General features: G+C 37.6%; 1 protein-coding gene across 2 annotated transcripts; it reads left to right on the top strand.

Annotated features, from left to right (window-relative positions):
- The first annotated feature begins 1247 nt into the window (after window positions 1-1247).
- gsna (gelsolin a) lies at window positions 1248-20747 on the top strand. 2 transcript variants are annotated; one of them, XM_079846963.1, is made up of 17 exons: window positions 1396-1552; window positions 9680-9877; window positions 10192-10346; window positions 10822-10983; window positions 11069-11218; window positions 11298-11387; window positions 11479-11611; window positions 11698-12002; window positions 12101-12234; window positions 12364-12454; window positions 13574-13600; window positions 14802-14972; window positions 15044-15218; window positions 16240-16361; window positions 16469-16546; window positions 16721-16781; window positions 18879-20747. In XM_079846963.1, exons 2-17 carry the CDS (start codon window positions 9685-9687, stop codon window positions 19046-19048), a joined length of 2217 nt encoding a protein of 738 aa, XP_079703089.1. In that variant the 5' UTR covers window positions 1396-1552; window positions 9680-9684; the 3' UTR covers window positions 19049-20747. The 2 variants fall into 2 exon arrangements, with proteins under 2 accessions (XP_079703090.1, XP_079703089.1); XM_079846964.1 differs by lacking the exon at window positions 13574-13600 and having other exon boundaries at window positions 1248-1552.
- The last annotated feature ends 120 nt before the right edge of the window (window positions 20748-20867 follow it).

Here is a 20867-nt window from a genome sequence, read left to right as displayed (position 1 = left end):
TGTTCGAAAGAGACTCTCGGTTCAGTGAATCAAGAACCGCTCTGTCAGATTCGTTAACGAGTCTTTTAAAACGGTTTTGTAAACAAGTTCAGCCGCGTAATGATCCGACCAATGTGATTCATTATGTTCTTGTAGGATTCATAGTTAATTCCTTCTGACAGTCAACTTCTCCTAAGTAAAAGAGACTAAAAGGGACTAAAAGAGACTACTTTTGAGAAAACTGGCTTATTTCGATGTAGTTTTGATGCGACATTCATCCTCAAACAGAAACTAAAGAGAGGCATTCATGCTAGTCGGGGTCATCGTCGAGGTCGGGGATCAAAGGTTCAGGCAAATTCAGCTTTCACAGAAAGATCCTACATACTGGTGAATGTCTCCATCTAGTGGCTATAGACAAAACAAGAGTAAGTGGCATTCAAAAAGAAATCAACACTTTTAGGTTAACGTCTAATACAATATTACCTAATTCACACAAATGATTAAATTGAGGAACAATACTGCAACCACAGCAGAAATAAACTTTTTTAAATGGTTAAATTGCTCCCTCCATTACAGCTATTGATTATTTGTATTCCCCCAACCCTCAAAAGGAGACTGACTATATTGTAAAGACAATAATATATAATAAGTTATCAATAATACAAATTATAAGGTGCACGCTCTTCAGTCAATAAAATTCTTTAGTCAATAAAATTGCAACAAAATTTCAGTTGCACATCCTCGAAAATTGTTACAGTGGAATTGACCCTCAATTGTGACATATTGCAACATTTACTTAGAACAAACACTTAAATAATAAATATGAATATTAATGTAAATATTATAATATAATATACTATTTAAACTTCTATATCAAAAACAAACAAATATCTTTAAATAGCTTTGCCTTTGGCCAACCTTTCACACACACCTAAAGAAACTAAAGTAGCCTAATTATTATCTCAGCTGTATTGTACTGAGCTACTGTATAGGCCTACTGTTGTATTACTGTTGACTATTATTAATTCAATGATGTATTAAGTATGTATTTATTTAGTAATTAAGACAGTTACAGTATATATATATATATATATATATATATATATATATATATATATATATATATATATATATATATATATATAGTTCTATTAGGCTATATTGTTTAGCAAGGGAAGAGATTAGGCCTTTGAGCATGTTATTTCGCAAAGCATTCAGTCACAGAAAATCCTTGAAAAGACCGACTGGAAAGTAACACGCAGAGAAGTGAGTAATAAAACTAAGCTAAATGTAGTAGGCTAACTGTGGTATGTTGGAGGAAACAACGGTTACCACGGTAAACTTGTTGTGTGTGGGGGGAAATGAGCGTAGTATCTAAGGGGCGCAGTAGGTGGCAGTGATTTGCCTTGTCCCGTTGTCGGAGGGGTGTGGTTTAAATGCCAGGATCACCCCCTGATGAGGATTATTTGAGTATAGTCTGTCTGAAACAGAGGGGTGTTGTCCTGTCCAAACCATTCTGCAATACCATTTACTGAATCTCCACAGTAGACAGACTCCAGTCGTCCAGCTAAAGGTAAGTCTATTATATTTGATTTATTTGAACTTTACCCCAACCTCCTCATCCACAAAATAATGTAGTTAGCTGAAATGTAACGATTTACTTCACTGCAAACAACGCAGAACTGTTACTTGCCACACAAGCGTCTCTCTGCGTGTGTGTGTGTGTAACGGAGGGACACTTTCTTACGGGACACGCCACGAACTCAAACACACTGCAGATTGAAATCATTTCAGCCAGTGTAGGCCGTGCATCACATCGCGTATTTGACAAAACTGCTCTTTTCGTATCGGGCGCTGAAAATGCTCATCAAACAAAGCCATATATGGAGAGATTCTGAATTCTGAGATGCGCCTTTTAATTATGCGGCAAACGGGATCTTTAAAAGTGCGAAGTCTGCAGGACGTTCTCTGCCCTGCTCTCACATATGCATTTGAAAGAGTAATTTAGGCCTATTATTGATATTTCAGTCGATTGATCCTTTGCTGTAAAACCAAAGCAGAGTGGAGCAATTTCAGCCTTCGTGGCTCTCAGAAAGAATTAATATGACTAAATAACGAAAGCAAACATATTGTTAACTACTTGTTGTGATTTTTATTTTATTTTATGGCCATTACAGGGAACTTAAAAATGTGGATTGCATGTCATGTGCTGTATAGTTCCACTTTTGATTACTCATCATCAGTCCCTTGTGCACATTTATCAACTGTTACCATAGAAACACACACAACTGAGACAAACATTAACTTTGTGGTAAAGATGCTTTAGACAAAAAAGGAAATGCTTCACATCACCTCAGGAAACACTGTCAGTGCTTGTGAAAAACTACAGCAACCTTCCAGCATAAGTCATGGCAGAAATCATGTTTATGACTATTTTGAAGTATTTTATGCACATATCTGTACAGTTTGATTGGTGCAGTATGTAGCCAGGTAGATAACATACTAGCTTTTTTCCATGGGTTTTCTAATCCAAACACGCCTATACACACACATACCTAGTGATTAAAAGAATAACAGAGGTCTGTGAGAGTAGGTTACACTGTCTCCGCAGGAAGGACAGAAAAGTTGTTCTCTCTGATTTTATTTACTTCATGTAAGTTACTCAGAAACACATGTAAACATCTACAAGAATAAGACCAGCAACACACAATTTTTTTGTAATTTGTAATGGCAAGTGATATGTTGTTATCATGTCATAACATTACAAAACCAGTGACAAATGTGACAAATTTGCATCTGTTTGCTTTCATGCAGTTCTTAAAGGGGTGGTTCAGGATTTTCGACATCGGACCTCATTTTCAAGTGAGCCTGGTTGTTATTCATCAGTGGAGACAGTTTAAAAAAAAATTCATCCAGTCCTTACTTTTGGATAGTTCGCCTATGCTAGGCTAGCGCGAGTCAACGGTGCACGTTAGCCTGCCATTAAAACAGTTTTACCCACTCCACAGTACACCAAAAGCAAATAAATTATAACGCCTGACTATCGATGTAAATGTCTGTTGAGAGAATAATGTTAGAAATCAAACTACCCTTTCATCACATTGCATTAGTTATAATTTGTTCCCTGTATTTATAAGCAGTCTACAGCAGCGGCGGAGTTATATTTGGTTACCTAGGAAACCGAGAGAGCCGGTCCACATAACAATCACGAAAGTGTATTTACCTGCCGCAGATAATTGAGATACAAGAGTACTTTGATTTCTAACATTATTCTCTCAACAGACATTTACATCGATAGTGTGGCGTTATAATTTATTTGCTTTTGGTGTACTGTGGAGTGGGTAAAACTGTTTTTAATGGCAGGCTAACGTGCACCGTTGACTCGCGCTAGCCTAGCATAGGCGAACTATCCAAAAGCAAGGACTGGATGAATTTTTTTTAAAACTGTCTCCACTGATGAATAACAACCAGGCTCACTTGAAAATGAGGTCCGATGTCGAAAATCCTGAACCACCCCTTTAAAGTCAGCATGAAACGATATTGCAAGTTGGATTTTGTTTCCCTATGTGACGTATATCTGACCAATCTGACCAGAAAAGAGATGTCACTGCAAAAGGGAGGGGAAATTATTTTGATTAAAGATTAGGAGGACACAAGAATTTTAAAAATAATAATGATGTGCAAATCTTTAATAAAAAAAATTGTGCAGTATTTCATAAAAAAAAAGAGAATTTGTCCATTTGAATTTTTATGGGGACTTTAGGAACAGCGTTCTGTTTGCTGACTGTTCAACATTAAATCGGTTGAAATAGTCAAGGAAGTATCAGCCACATCAATCTGATAGAAACAGTCTTAACCCTTTTATAGCTCAGACTTTGAACTTCTGCATGTTTATCTGTAAACTAAATAACAATTCTCAGAGTTTTGTGTTTTAATATGGGGCCTGGCTATAAAACACAGTCAGTGCAGTCACTGTTTTATCTCTGGGTAAACACTGGGTGCAGTCAAGGGCTTAAACAAGACTTTGACTCAGACTCTGTGCTAAAATATTATCTCAGGAGCATTGGGGCTTGCAAAATGTGTAGGAAGAAATGTCTAGATGGAAAAACTGAGTCACACCAGGAGTTCATCTGATTCAGGCATTTCTCCAGGAAAACGGAAGATGATTTAGTCAGTTCTTCCAGACCGAGGATTATGTCAAAATACATAAATTATTTTATACTACCTAGTAGTAGTTAGGTTAAATTCAAGTTGGAGGTATATGCTGGTCATTTAACAGATTTAGGACCATCACATGTATCCATTTCCACTTCAGATTTATATTCTTTCTGACAACATTTTCCGAGGGCCACTGTGTCTGAACTTTCAGATCGGTTCAGATTACAGTCAGAATTCCGGACTTTAAAAACTGAGGAAATGCCAGATTTACAATGCTTTCTGAAGTCAGTGTCAAACTTACTTCACAACTATTGAAGTATGTACTTTAGGTATGCAGGTGCAAAGTAATCTTGCAAATTAATCCATGAGAAAGATTTTTTTTTGTTTTGTTTTTTGGTACCACCGACTCTTTTTCTCTTTTCAAAACTGATGGCTCCTCAGCTTTTGGGGTCATAAGATCATGATAAACCAGAAGTAGTACATCTGAATAAAAACATATCAAAATATAAACTTATATTATAAACTTATTATTAACAAAACAATGTAGGATGTTGACTTGGTTCTTTCCATCAAATGCTGATTGAATGTTCTGAAGTTCCGGGAGTTCTGGTTGTGACATTTTGCTTAGGGATGAATATGGACCAATATGAACATTTTGGCCAATATCGATAACCGATAATTATTTTTATTTGAAAGCCGATAATCGATATATTGGCTGATATATCTAAATTCAAGTTTTTCTATAATTTTTGAGAGCCTGATTACAAAAGCAAAAGTCTCACAATTAAAATCCATATCCCCAGGACACAATTATAATGATGTTCTCATTATAATTTTATGTAGCCTATATGACAGACTTGCTCTGCACATGTAGTACTTAACTGTATTTTACTTTTTTAAGTGATTCCAATCATACTTCAAGCAATTCAAAACAGTGCGCATCTGAAGTGTCTCAGCGGAAGGAAAAACACATTATTTATCAGCTTTAATATATCGCCCACATTTCTTTATTGGGCCGATAACATTAAAAATATACATATATCGGGCGATACCAATATGGTGGGCGATATATCGTGCATCCCTACTTTTGTTAAAGGGGACATATCATGAAAATCTGACTTTTTCCGTGTTTCGGTGCTATAATCAGGTCCCCGGTGCATCTAGCCTATGTTTACTTCAAAACATAAACAGCCATTCACTGCGATATAAAGCTTGGAAGAGTCAGGACATTTTTTAATATAACTCAGATTGTATTCGTCTGAAAGAAGAATGTCATATACACCTAGGATGGCTTGAGGGTGAGTAAATCATGGGGTAATTAAAATTTTGGGGTGAACTACCCCTTTAATCTGCACGTTTCCACCCACAGCACCGCCATTTGGTTTTCGCAAGTGACAACAGTCGTGTAACCAGTTCTAACCACAGTCTATGGTTCTAACGCAATGGTAAAAGTTCGAGCAAAGCTCTGTCGTTGGCTGCACAGACGAGCACAGAACACTATTTGACCAAAAAATGTTGCAGCTGTCTTATAAAGACTTCAGAGAACTGTGTCAACTTGTGTAAAAGTTAAACATGACGGTACATGCAAGTCGATTAGATGAATCAATGTAACTCCACACCACAACAACTACATAAACGTATCCACTAACCGTTCTGAAACGTCCAACTTCTTCCTGAGTCTCTCCGTAATGTTACACTCCTACTGGTTATTTCTGAGATTTTGGATGAGAGATTATTTGCGTGTTTTGTTATTGTTGGAGTATCCGAAGCTTGCGTAAAGGATCGTCCCTCTTCAGAACGGGGGCGGGAAGCAGCAACTCATTTGCATTTAAAGGAACACACATGGCGTGTTTTTGCTCACCCCCCAAAAGGGGCAAATTTGACAAGCTATAATAAATTATCTGTGGGATATTTTGAGCTGAAATTTGACAAACACATATTGGGGCCACCCGGCCACCATATATTTATATTACATCTTGTGAAAAGGGGCATAATGTCACCTTTAAAAAAAAAAAAAAGAAATCGTTCATAGTAAGATCAATAACATGCATTTACAAAATAAATAATGGGTGTTTTAGGGTATAATTTTCATTCCATGTGCCTACTGGGTGCATACTTTATAATTCAGCAAATGCAGTATATATTGTACACCTGTTTTCATGCATCTTACTGCTTTTTGCAAAACTGTATTAAGGCCTATTCAAAGGGACTGACTGTATACAGCCTGGCGCTTCCCAGAAACATCTCCCTCCCATTTTGACCCATAAGCAAATGTCACATGACCCTAGGCTATTTATAGTCTCTTGTGGGTTAGCAGCAGACGTCGGCAAACTCATCAGCTGCATCAGACAAGATGTTTAGTTAAGAATAGGCCGTTGTATGCTAAATATTTCATGCAATTCTCAAGAGAGAAACCCAGAGCAGTAAATTACAGACTGAGATCAGTCGTTTGCGTGAAACAATATTCTGTTTAATTAGCCTTTCTGTCGCGCTGATGCTATGTGTTCAGAAGAGATGTCAGAAGATACAATGTACTTAGGCACATCAAAACATTTGGAAATCAGTTCTAGTTCACACGACATAGACTTTGGTGTACATGCTGATAAGACAGCAGCTGATGTAGAACAAATGGAGGCTGCATGTCTATTCAAGTTCATCATCAAGTGCTTGTTTCGTAGCAGGCCCCTGGTTTAAAATAGAAGCCTGTTTGTGAAGAATGTGTTGCCAAATAGCGATTTGATCTAATATTGGAGGTGTCAATGAATGCATGACAACTTTATCTTGTACAGTGTTAATTCAGTGTTTAATTGCCAGTTCTGCCTAGCACATTGTCTTGTGTTGTATTATGAGTGTAGAGAGAAAAATAAGATCAGAATATATGGTGGATTTATGGTTTAATGTTCTTGGAGATGATGAGAGATAATGTGCATGCATAATAGCTATGATTTTATTCATGATATATCATGATATCTCTAATCAGTTGATATTGGATGTACCAGTTTATATTGCATATTTGATTGTGCACGGTCACCTATTTCCTTTTTACATTAAGATTTCCCACACTCACTTAATGTTAATCTTTAAAAATGAAAATCCATTTTTCACACTGTACATTGTAATGTTGTGATGCCTAAATTTAGTTTTAAAATGATCAACATTTCAAATGATATTTTTTCTTTTTGTTAAATCTTTAATTTTTTGAAAATATGTTTAGACAAAATGGTATAGAATTTTAATATGAAATTATTTCATAATATAAAATTAATTATTGTATGGTCCAGGAATTTAATATACATCCCTTGTTTTGATAATTTTAACAACTTATGCATGTACACTACCGTTCAAAAGTTTGGGGTTGGTAATAATGCACCAAGGCTGCATTTATTTGATGAAAGAGGCAGTAAAAAGAGTAATATCGTGAAAAACTATTAGAATTCTAAATATTTTTTTTCAATTTTAGTATATTTAAAATGATGGCAAAGCTGAATTTCATCATCATTACTCTATTCTTCATGTGACTCTTGTGAACTCATTCTAATATGCTGGTTTGGTGCTCAAGAAACATTTATTATTACTATCAGTGTTGCAAACAGGTGTGCTGCTTAATATTTTTGTGGAAACCATGATCATTTTTTTTCAGGATTAATTTGATATGATTAATAGAAATTTTAGAAGAACAGAATTTATTTACTCTCCTTACTGACACTTTAGCTACATTTTAATGCATCCTTGCTGAATAAAAGTATTCATATTTTAAAAAAATCATACTGACCCATAACAGGCCCTACTCATCCATTCTTTGAAAGATTTACATAAGTGCTTTAAAATTGTTTGGCATTGGAACCAGTCATTACGTTCTCTTCCTGTGGTTTGGTTTTTCATAATGTTAAGAAATCCTAAACCACAACATCTCTGAGTTAATTCTGATGGATGATTGGTGAATATTGATCCTTAGTAAACACCACTCCCTTCGTGGACTTTTTTTTTTTTTTCTCTGAGGAATGTCTTGTGGTCTGTGAAGAGACTTACAATGCTACCGTCTCATTTCTGAATGACTCATGCCTAAGACATTCCAAACTTCACCATGTCTCCACCCCACAAGTGGGCGGTAAGCTCAGCTGACATGGTCACCATCTCAGAGGCTCTCGCCACATTAAGAGCTGGTGAGAGACTGTAAGTGAGGGCTGGTGGTATGAATGATCTGGCCAGGCTGTGTTCACGGTTGGCATTATCACTCCAAAAGCATGACTCACAACGTTTCCTTTTTCCTGCATCCAACCCAGTTCTCTATCACCACAGAAGGAAACTCCCAGCCACTGGATTTTTATAGTTCAGTTCAGAGTTTATTTAGCAGTTTGTCTACAATGTCTACAATGATACAGTACCATTGTAACACAGTCCACTGGAGGCGAGCTTACTGAACCCAAGTGCAGTTTTATTTAATCCAAAACATGAGTAGATACACAAAAACAAAGGCTTGGTTTGGCTTGGTTTGGCTTGGCAAAACAAAAAACTTAAGTATGAACAAACTCACCAACAGCAGGTTACGCAGAACAAAGATAATCCAGGACAAAGAAAACACAAGAACTATAAATACTAACAGACTAATGAGCTAACAAGACACACCTGATGACAGAACAGAACTGACAAACCACATGACTAAATCAACCAATGATAACATGACACATTAGGCTTGTTCGACTTGAACCGGCGCTGCACAGACCAATCGGTGAATGACATCAGAGTACCGCAAGAGCGAATATAAAGTAGACGGCTCCTTATGCTTTTGAATTGCTCTCGCCGTACTTTGATGTCATAAACCAATCGGTCTGTGCAGCGCCGGTTCAAGTCGAACAAGCCTATTCACAAGGGGAGCACATGGCAAGAACACAAGAGGGAAAGGGAATCACATGACAGGAACCATGACTAAAGGCAAATCACAAAATAAAAGACATGAAACTTAAATAAAAACCAAAACCATGTTACATCCATACCATTCACACATCAGTACCAAAATACCAAAACTCTGTGATGTCAGTCATCAGAAATCAAAACATGAGACACATAATGGTTAATATACAGTAGTATATTATACTATAGTAAATTTCTTTTACTATAGTACAAAGAAATAGCAACAGAGCCGCTGACGAGCGGAAAAGAAAGCAGGGTCTCAAGCGCCAGACGTGTCACAGCGGTCTGTTATCCGTCTAGCACGTTTACATAGAAAAACAATTCAAAGCAGTGGAGCGTACCATAAACCGCTCCAACAGAGCTTAATGATTGGTCCAAAAGAAGCTTCTGCATCAGCACATTCTGACCTCGTACATGCTCATACCAGTTCATAACCTATTCTTTGTTCACATAGGTATAGCATCATACCGGTAATTTACTGGTATTGTTGCAACTTCTCATGCCGGAAAATTGCTAGAACTGATTTACCAGTATTTTTGAAAAGGTTGGAGATCACACATGATCTCTAAATGGTAATTTAAAGACTGAAAATGTGAAAGGGGCTAATGTCTGTGTGTGTTTTTTTCTCTAGACAGCATGGTGTACCACCCTGAGTTTGAGCGAGCAGGCAGGGAGCCTGGCCTCCAGGTGTGGAGAATTGAGAAGTTTGATTTGGTGGCAGTTCCTGAGAACCTCTATGGAGGGTTCTACACCGGTGACGCTTATCTGGTCCTTAACACTATCAAACAACGTTCTGGCAACCTACAGTACGACCTCCACTTCTGGCTAGGTAAGAGGACAGTGCTTTGCTGAAGAGATTCTGAATTTCTGACTTTTATTTTAGTGCCATTGCAAAGTACACTCTAAAAAATGCTGGGTTGTTTCAACCCATGTGTGGGTCAAATATTGACAAACCCAACTGTTGGGTTTAAAAATGTAATTTAAAATTTTAAACCAACGGGGACCCAAACATGGGTTGTTACAACCCAGCATTTTTTAGAGTGCAAATATTCTGCCTAATTTAATTTGTAAGACAAGCTAGATGGTTTAAATGTCAAATGCATCAGCTACATTTCTTATAGATGCTCTTCCCTCAACTGGCAGGTGACTTCTGCACGCAGGATGAGAGTGGGGCGGCTGCCATTTTCACTGTGCAGATGGATGACTATTTGGGTGGAAAGCCCATCCAGTACCGTGAAGTTCAGGGCTATGAGTCCAAAGCTTTCCTGGGATATTTCAAAAAAGGGCTCCAGTACATGGTGAGTGGTCCAATCGATGACAGGACAAATGGAAAAAGACTCTGAAGTTTACAAATATTTACAAATAAGGATGTTCAAATATGATCATGTCTTCAAACACATTTAAAAGTAAAAACACAAGTAACATTTCTACAAATATCATACATTTTTGAAAGTTTTGATAGTTGAGGTTAGTTGATATTAGTCCTTAATTCAAAGTCACGTGGTTTCAACACTGACTTCCATTTGAATATAACTTTTTAAAACAATACTGCTTCACTACTTAATTTTTTAAGAAATAATTTGAATATTTAAAATTTGAATATTTAATTATATATATATATTCAGGTCATTGACTGTTGGAATTACATTTATTTATAATTTTTATTAAAAATACTGACAGATGTCATGTCACCATTAATTTCTTTGCTACAAAATATTAAGGAATAATATTATCACCAGACATGAAATTTTGATGACATCTGTTTTTTTCCAGAAAGGTGGAGTTGCGTCTGGATTCAAGCATGTTGTCACCAATGAAGTGACAGTGCAGCGGGTGCTACAGGTCAAAGGTCGGCGTGTTGTCAGAGCAACAGAAGTGCCAGTCAGCTGGGACAGCTTTAACCAGGGAGACTGCTTCATCCTGGACTTGGGTAATGTGAGTATCATATGAAGAGAGTGAGGGAGATTTGAAATCATCAAAATCTCAAAAATAACCCTGCTCTCTCTGTGTGGTTTTACAGGAGATCTACCAGTGGTGTGGTTCAAAGAGTAACCGTTTTGAGAAGTTAAAAGCTACGCAGCTTGCAAAGGGCATTCGTGACAACGAACGCAGTGGACGCGCTCGCGTGTATGTTTGTGATGAAGGGAGTGAACGAGAAAAGATTTTGGAGGTAAGAAAGACAAAAAAAAATCAACTTCAAAATCAACTAAGAAACGCGCTAAAAATACGATCCATCTATCTGATGGCAGGTTCTTGGAGAAAAACCAGACCTGCCTGAAGGAGTGTCTGATGATATCAAGGCCGATGCCTCCAATAGGAAGATGGCCAAACTCTACAAGGTAGCCATTGGAAATAAACCATGCCAGTATGATAAATAGCCCTTGTAGATCATAAATGCATTCAGTTTATTGGTGTTTTCTTGTACTTCAGGTGTCTGATGCCAACGGAGACATGGCCATTGCCCTGGTGGCCGCTGAGAACCCCTTCTCCCAGAGTGCACTGGAATCAAGCGACTGTTTCATCCTGGATCACGGCTCAGATGGCAAGATCTTTGTTTGGAAAGGTAAATGGCATTGATTGACAAAACAAAAAAGGGGACTTTTTTCCTTTTTATATTTCTTTGTTGACACACTTATGTTCATTTTATAGGCAAAGATGCCAATATGGAAGAGAGAAAAGTTGCCATGAAGGCAGCAGATGAGTTCATTAAGAAAATGGGTTACCCAAAGCAAACACAGGTTCAGATTCTCCCAGAGATGGGCGAGACGCCTCTATTCAAACAATTCTTCAAAAATTGGCGTGATGTGGACCAGACAGACGGCCTGGGCATTGCTTATGTCTCAAACAGCATCGCTAAGATCGAAAAGGTGCCGTTTGATGCTTCTACACTGCATGATTCACCAGCCATGGCCGCCCAACACGGAATGATCGATGATGGCAATGGAGAGAAACAGGTTAGCGTGTGAGCACACACTGCATGTAACGTAACCTGAAGTTACACAACATGTGTATACATATACAGTGTATGTATTTTATTTTTGTGCAACTATAGATCTGGCGTATTGAAGGTTCAGACAAAGTTCCAGTTGACCCCTCTACTTACGGCCAGTTCTATGGTGGAGACAGTTACATTATCCTGTACAATTACCGCCATGGAGGCAGACAGGGTCACATCATCTACATCTGGTATGACTTGATCTCACACAGTCAACGTAAAGCTTTGTCATGTCATATACACTGGAGCATATGCAATGTGTTTTCATGTAACAATTCAGGTGTGTTGTCCTGACTATTGATGTGTGGTGTCTCTCACAGGCAGGGTAAGGACTCCTCACAAGATGAGATTGGGGCATCTGCTATCTTGGGCGCCCAACTGGACGATGAGCTTGGAGGTGGACCTGTGCAGGTAATGCTAACGAATAAACCTTGTTGGATCACTTGATCACAATCATATCCATATTTTGGTACTTCATGGTGAAATTGTCATTTGGGGCTCTTTCATTACAAGTGCAACAGTGATTCTCTTTTTTTAATTAGTCAACATGAAAAAGCATTCACAAACCATTTTACAATTGTGATGTGGCGCATTTCTGAGTGAAACTATTCTCAGTAATTCAACAGTATTCAGAAAAAAAAACTTTGCATCACCTAATACTCACTTAAAGTTAATCTTTAAAAAATCATTTAATAACACTGTTTTTTTTTTAGCAAATCTATTAAACTTTACATGTAGTATTTCAAATTATTTATTTAATTTTATGTTTGTTTTTTAGTTTTTAGTGTTTTATTTTGAATTAATTTTGACAAAATAGTATAGAATTTTAATATTGTCTAATTATCAGATATCAGCCACAACATGAAAAATATTATGTTATTATAAAATTATTATACATAATTTATCAGTGCACATCATAAATTTTTTTTTTTTTAAATTAATGTGCCCTCGTAATCTTTATTTAAAAACATTAACTTCCTCTCCTCGCAACAACGTCTCTGATGATGTGTGCACTGGTGAGAGGGTGGGAAAATAATCCTCTCCAGAAACTTGTCACTCAAATGGGATCACAGCACTTAGCAAACGTCAATGATCCAATGATCCAACCAATTCTTGATGGACAAAATCAAGGTTTTATTTTTTCTTGTTCAAGAAGCAGTTTCACTCGGATATACATCATAGTATGGAAGAAAAGACTAATGTAATTTCCATTTCTTGCCAACTTTAATACCTGTTCATCCCTAATTTTGACGAATGAGAAATAAAACATTTTTTTTTAATCATTGCTGTTGAATTACATGCACTGATAAATAATGGTAAATATGACTGATTTTGATTTCATGTTGACTAAGTTCAAGCACCCTTGAACTTGGTGCTCCTGGTTCCTACTGTAGCCTTTGAAAGCTTAGCTACATTCTGCAGTTATTGCCGGTTGCATCAGCCTTCCTTGATTTTTCCATCTGTTAAACCAACTTCCACCTCTATGTCTTTCCTTCCTGACCGTTATTCATATCCGTCATCCTGCTGTAGATGGCTGGTGCTCCCCTGACCACTCAGGTATCCATATCTCAGGATAGCATGTCCCTGTCCAGAGCCTTCTTCTCTGCCACTTTTACAAGCATTGTTTTAAACAGCATTGTTTTTACTCGCATTGATAAAGCAAAAATGATCTTACACAGCATTACACAAACAACAGTTACAAATCTGGAAGGAAATTCCTAGTCATGTTCCTCTAATGCCTTTTCTGTTTCCACAGTGTAGGAGCATAAAGTCCATTATATGAATTTATACAGCTAAAGGGTTTTTAAACTCGTGATTTCATTGGTGTCTGCATAATCAGTGTGAATGATCAATATGTACAAATATTATCACGCTTTTTTTGTAAGGCTCTGTACACTGACATACTATCCCTATACACTCGTGTCTTTGTCTCTCAATGTTGTTATTTTGTCATTTTTGCACAAGTAACTAACTGTCTTCCACATTTACAGATTACTTGTGGGACTGAGCATGTGAACATTAACAGAAATGCTCCATCATGCATTCACATTTATTTTTTAATTGATTCAATGTGTGACTATGATTTATATGTTTATCTGGATTTATGCATGCTGTCATGCACAGTTAACTAGACCTAACTAGCACATTCAGCATGCTAATGTAGTTTATGTGTAAAACGCAGTAGACTACAGAGAATGTCCATCATCTTCTGTTTTGGTCAAGTGTGTGTGGGTCGCATTAAATTGATCAAAAATGACAAAAAAGACATTTATAATGTTATAAAATAATTCTATTTAAAATAAATTCCTTTTAACTAAGATTTCATAGAAACATGAACAAATATTAGATTATATTGCAATGAATACAACCGTATGAGTCAGCAGAGATTACCATGGGAACTCTAAATGTAATGTAAAACTCTAATGTAAGTTTTTGGGGCAGAAGGAGAAAATAACCCCTTTAGTTCGACCATTAATAAAGCTCTGCTTTCTCCTAAAGTTAAACAGCCCACTGCACTGTCATCATGCTGACCACAAAGGATGCTGGGAAATTTTGGCATTAGCTCTACATTCCACACAGTGAGCTCAACAGTGCCACCCTGTGGAATTAAATGCAATTCTCAACCAAAGCCTCTTGAAAAACCAATAGGGCAAACATGACAGTGTTATCAGAATATATATTTTTTCCCTTTTCATTTTGCAGAAGAATGACTGCATGTTATTTCTGTTTAATGTCTACTCACTGTGTATTTTTTCAGGTGCGGGTGGTCCAGGGTAAGGAACCTGCTCACCTGATCAGTCTGTTTGGAGGGCAGCCCATGGTGGTGCACAAGGGCGGCACCTCCAGGGAAAGTGGTCAGACGGCGCCAGCTGAAACTCGGCTGTTCCAAGTGCGCTCAAACTCCGCAGGGTGCACACGAGCGGTGGAGGTCAGCATCTGAAGTTTACAATTGGTGGGAAGTTTTAAATATCCTCTTCTAATATTTGCTGTTTCCTCCAGATTGACGCAGTGTCCTCCAATCTGAACTCCAATGATGCCTTCGTCCTGGTGACCCCAGCTGCGTCTTTCATATGGGTGGGACGAGGAGCCAGTGATACAGAGAAACGTGGGGCGCAGCAGCTGTGTGACATCCTTGGAGTGTCGCCCTCTGAGCTGGGTGAAGGAGGAGAGGATGGTGAGAACTCGTTTGAAAAGTTCACCCATGAATTACAACTGTGTCATCATTTACTCATCCTCATTTTGTGCCAAAACTGTATGACTTTCGTTCTTTCATGGACACAAAGGGTCAGGGTTCACCAATCTCGGTCCTGGAGGGCTGCTGTCCTGCAGAGTTCAGCTCCAACCCCAATTAAACACACCTGAACCAGCTAATCAAGGTCTCACTAGGCATAGTAGAAACTTTCAAACAGGTGTGTTGGAGCTGGTTGGAGCTAAACTCTGCAGGACAGCGGCCCTCCAGGACTGAGATTGGTGAACCCTGAATTAGATGGTCACTCTTTTCCATACAATTACAATAAATTGGGACTGAAGCTTCTTTCAAGGTTTAAAGTCACCATGAAATCAAAAGTGATATTGCAGTATTTATTATTTAATCATAATCTTTACTCAAAATAACTTCCCCTCCCACTTGAAGTGACTTCTCTTCTTTTTTCTGATGATGTATTTGCTGGCACGAGGGCGGGGCAACCTGTCACTCACAATGACATCACAGCAATAGCAAACCACAACCATCCAATCAATTCCTGATTGACAAAATCAAGTCTCGCCCTACATTTTTTCTTGTTCAAGAAGTCGTTTCACTCGGATGTACATCACAACTGGGAAGAAAAGACTATCGCAACTTCCGTTTCATGTAAAAAAAAAAAAGAAAGGGCAAAAAAAAAAAAAAACCACACACAGAAGCAACATAACAGTGGTCCATATGACTAATGTGACACAATTTTCATTTTGGGGTGAATGTTCCTTTTACAATGCATGAAAAATAAAAATAAAAGATTTAGAGTATGTAACTTTTTTTCACATTAATATTTAATTCCCAGTTCATTCTCTTATGTAAACCATCAGTGACCATTTTTTATTAACTATTTATTTATTATATCCAATTTATTATTTTGATATTTATGTTATTTGTTCTATTTTCTTCTTAAAAAATGTGATCCTCATAATTAAGCTCATTATACTTGCATGCGCTGCAGGGAGCTTCTGGGACTCTCTGGGAGGAAAGGTCGATTACCGCACATCCGCCAGGCTGAAGGACAAGATGAATGCCCACCCGCCACGACTGTTCGCCTGCTCAAACAAAACTGGCCGTTTCATCGTGAGTAACGCACCCAGATTTTTTTGTCTGCCCTGATTTGAATGAGAATATTGTCAGTGTGGTATGATGAAGAGTCACTCAATATGGATGTGCTGATATCCATGCAGATTGAAGAAGTACCTGGAGAAATGACCCAAGAAGACCTGGCAACAGATGATGTCATGATCCTTGACACCTGGGATCAGGTAAACTGACTACATTAACAGGATTGTTCTACATCACAAGGAGTTCTCATATATCAGTTTTATGTTGCTTGCAAAAAACTTCACAGCTATTTTACTAATGTAATGACATGCAACTGACATTCAGGCAATAATGAGACATCACAGAAGTTTAATAAATCTTAATGTGTTTTACAGGTGTTTGTTTGGATCGGTAATGAAGCTCATGATGAGGAGAAAACTGAGGCGATATCTTCAGGTGAGACTCATTATAACACTTTAGACTTATCATAATTATAATTCTCTGCATAAAGTATAAAGAGTAAGTAGAATATTGCCATACTACTTCTACTGTACTAGTATGCATAGCTTGCCAAGTATGTAAATTTTTTTCTATGTGTAGAATATCCAAATGACCTAGAGCACTTAATGGAATACTGTATCTCTATCCACTGTATCTATTTATTTTTGATAAAACTGCCACACCTATTGGTTCACATGCCATTGTTAATAAACAGTAAGCAATACACAGAATTTGCCTAGTATACACTCAGTCAGTATTTTATTCAAAACGTAATGGTGGTTTCTTTAGATTATTTGGTTGAAATGTATATGGTTAATTGGATGAAAATAAATATATATTACGTATATATGGAGAAGAATGCACTTTCATTCAAATGTTTGGAGTCAGTAAGATTTTTATATATATATATATATATATATTTGAAAAAAAAAGTCTCTTATGCTCACCAAAGCTGTATTTATTTTATTATAAATACAATAAAACATCAGTATTGTGAAATATTATTACTATTTAAATTAACTGTTTTCTATTTTAATATATTTAAAAATTTAATTTATTCCTGTGATGGTAAAGCTGAATTTTCAGCATCATTACTCCAGTCTTCAGTGTTACATGATCCTTCAGAAATCTTTGGCGCTTAAGAATCATTTCTTTAAATTATCAATGATGCAAACAGTTGTGCTGCTTATTTTTTTTTGTGGAAACCATGATAAATGTTTTTTCAGGATTTTTTGGTGAATAGAAAGAACAGCATTTACTTGAAATATAAATCTTGGTCACACTTTAGATTAGGGTCCATTTTCACTATTAACTAATGGCTCTTTTACACTGCATGGGATGGCTCGGTACGGTTCGACTCGGCGCGGAACGGTTCGGCTCGCTTCGCTTTTCCACTGCGTGGTACGACTCGACTCGGTACGGCACGGTTCGGTTCGCTTTAGCTCGGTTGCTTTTCCACTGCAGTTAGTACCGCTTCAAAGTGGGTGGGACTGATCGTTATAGTTGCCGCCTCTACTGCCATGACATCATCGTAAACGCAAATTTTTCGTTCCGTGTTGCCCCATCCAGCTCTCGCTGGATCCGCTCCTCGTCAACCAACGAGAGGAACGTCTGCACCTCGTCCACTGACCACGATTCAGCCATTTCTTTTTTTGAAGTTTTTTACTTCTTTTTTTCAAGCAAATACTTTAAAAACAGGTGCTACAGCGTTGGCTGTTGTCTACTGGCTATTTAAATCTAGTGGGTTTAGTATCTCGTGTCGTAAATACAATGACGCTGGTAGTGACGATTCTGTTTGACCAATCAGTGATCTGCAGTGTTTTCACGTCACATTTTAGTATCGGTACGGTACGCTTGGAACCTCAACAGTGGTGGTACCATTTAAAGCGCACCGTACCGTACCGAACCGAGCCTTACTGTACCATGCAGTGGAAAAGCGCCATAACTATTAATAACTATGACTTTTGCCTAAACTAACTCTATTACTGCTTATTAATAGTGAGGATTGGACCCTAAACTAAAGTGTTACTGAAATCTTTTGTAACATTGTAAATATCTGAAATGTCACTGAATTTTCAGCATCATTACTCCAGTCTTCAGTGTTACATGATCCTTCAGAAATCTTTGGCGCTTAAGAATCATTTCTTTAAATTATCAATGATGCAAACAGTTGTGCTGCTTATTTTTTTTGTGGAAACCATGATAAAGCTGAATTTTCAGCATCATTACTCCAGTCTTCAGTGTTACATGATTTCTGATTTATTCAGAAAGGATGCATTAAGTTGATCAATTATTCATTTATTTTTCCAAAAACCACAGACTTTTGAATGGTAGAGTGTCATGAGGCATTTTCAATTCAATTAATAGTATCTATGTCCATCCTAGAGTCCAGTAGGTGGCAGTAATGAAAGAAAGAAAGAAAGAAAGAAAGAAAGAAAGAAAGAAAGAAAGAAAGAAAGAAAGAAAGAAAAACATGAGCTTGTTTTGAAACAGCAAAAGCAGATTGTGTCCTTTTATGAATCATGTATTAAACTTTTCTTTTTCTCTCTCCAGCTGCACAATACATCACGACGGACCCAGCCAACCGTGACTCACGCACACCTATTGTGAAGATTAAACAGGGCTTTGAGCCGCCCACTTTCACAGGCTGGTTCCTGGGCTGGGACCACGACTACTGGAGCACTGACCCCCTGGAGCGGGCCATGGCTGAGCTGGAGATCTGAACTTGAGCTGTCACCCCTGACCTTTAGACCCCACTGCCTTACTGCAAGCTGATTAAAGTTGCTCTTAGGCTACGTTCACACTGCAAGCCTTAATGCTCAATCCCCATTTATTGCTCAGATCCGATTTTTTTGTTTAGCTGTTCACATTGTTGTTTTAAATGTGGCCAATATCAGATTCCAGTGGGAACAGATCATGGTCCCGAACTGACCCGCATGCATAAAAAAAACGATAAAAAGATTTCACGCAGCACACTGTCATACGGAAGTGTAAACGGAGGACATTAGAGTAAAAGATTACGCCTTTATTTATTCTGTGATCTGCCGCGGAACCCAGCGAATTTATGCGCAGGTATAAACGAGGATGCAAAAAAAGAGAGCAGAGTTTTTAAACATTTATGATGTTTTTGCTTGTATATTGAGCTGTCACTGTAATACTTATGAGCTCTGACACATCACTGTCCTACACTGACTATCTTTCGCAACTGTCTTGATAACTTTGGGTATGTAAAATCTTTGAAGTGACCCCCATGAGCGCAAAATTGTGATGAATGTAGCTCTAGAGTGGCGTAAAAGTCGCATGAATTCTGATATGACTGTTCAGACTGAAGTCACATTGCAAAACATCAGACCTGTATCACATTTAGGACCACTTTATGGAAGTGGCCCAAATCAGAATCGAAAAGATCAGGTTCCATGTGGTTTGTGCTGTTTACACTGTCATGACAAAAACAGATCGGAGTCACGTATGAGCAAAGAAAATCGGATTTGGGCCACGTTTTCCTGCAGTCTGAACATAGCCTTAGATACACCAATTTGATGCTTATGAGGATTTAATCATGGATTCAAAAACCAAAGCTGGTCCTTGGTCAGTAAAAAAGGCCTACCTTTAAATCAAGCACCTTACTGGCCTGGGCTTCAGTCACCAAACTTTAGGCAACTTCATAAATTCTATTAGGTTCCATTTGTGCGACTGCTTTGGGCTTTATACTATACATTTCCTCTTGTCTTGTTCAAATAAATTAGTGTATGTTGATGTGTATGCTCCCTGTTTATGTCGTATTGTTCTGTCATCTGACATCTTTGCTGTCATCCTTACTGTCATCTTTTTCTGTCATCTATCTCTGTCGTACTTACTGTCGTCTCCTATTTCTCATATGAAGAGAACAGTGAAAGACCCCATGTATCTCTGAAGAGGACTGTCGTCAGAAAGGTTTCGATGGCATATCAGTATAATGCCAACAAAGTAGTCTTTTTAAGCACAAGTTTGCTTTGTTTAAAGTGTTAACATGGGAAACCACTATATTTCTGCTGTTCCATAAGCACGTCAGAGAGTGAATTTTCATTTTTACCATACATAATTTTTTTTCTGGCAAAACAAAAAATCTACACAATTTGGATAATGAGGACACACGTGAATGAATGGAATTATCTTGTATACTTTATTTTGCTGGCTGATAATGACTTTTATTTTGTTTTCTGTTTTATATCTGTACACATTGTGCCAAGACAAGGCGACAAACAAGAATTTATCTGAACAAGGCAATGACTGTAGACAAGGACAAATGTATAGTACAATGCACAAAGCTGTCGACTCATTTTTGGCACAAATGGAACTGATAAAAATCTTCACTTTGTTGCTTATGTATTTAAGTGTTTTCTCCTTCATGTGTTTAACAATACATTGAAGCTTTAAAAAGCTTTTAGGTTGTTGTCTTCGTTCTGTACACCTTATGTTGCTGAAGTGCTTGAGCCTGTATCAGAAAATATACAAGGATATTCTTATCAAAGTCTGTCAGAAACCTTTTTTTATGTGAAAAGT

Source organism: Squalius cephalus (genome assembly GCF_949319135.1).
Source record: "Squalius cephalus genome assembly, chromosome: 17".
Taxonomy (NCBI): domain Eukaryota; kingdom Metazoa; phylum Chordata; class Actinopteri; order Cypriniformes; family Leuciscidae; genus Squalius; species Squalius cephalus.
Note: the sequence above shows the minus strand (reverse complement) of the source record. Positions and strands in the feature narration are given on the sequence as shown.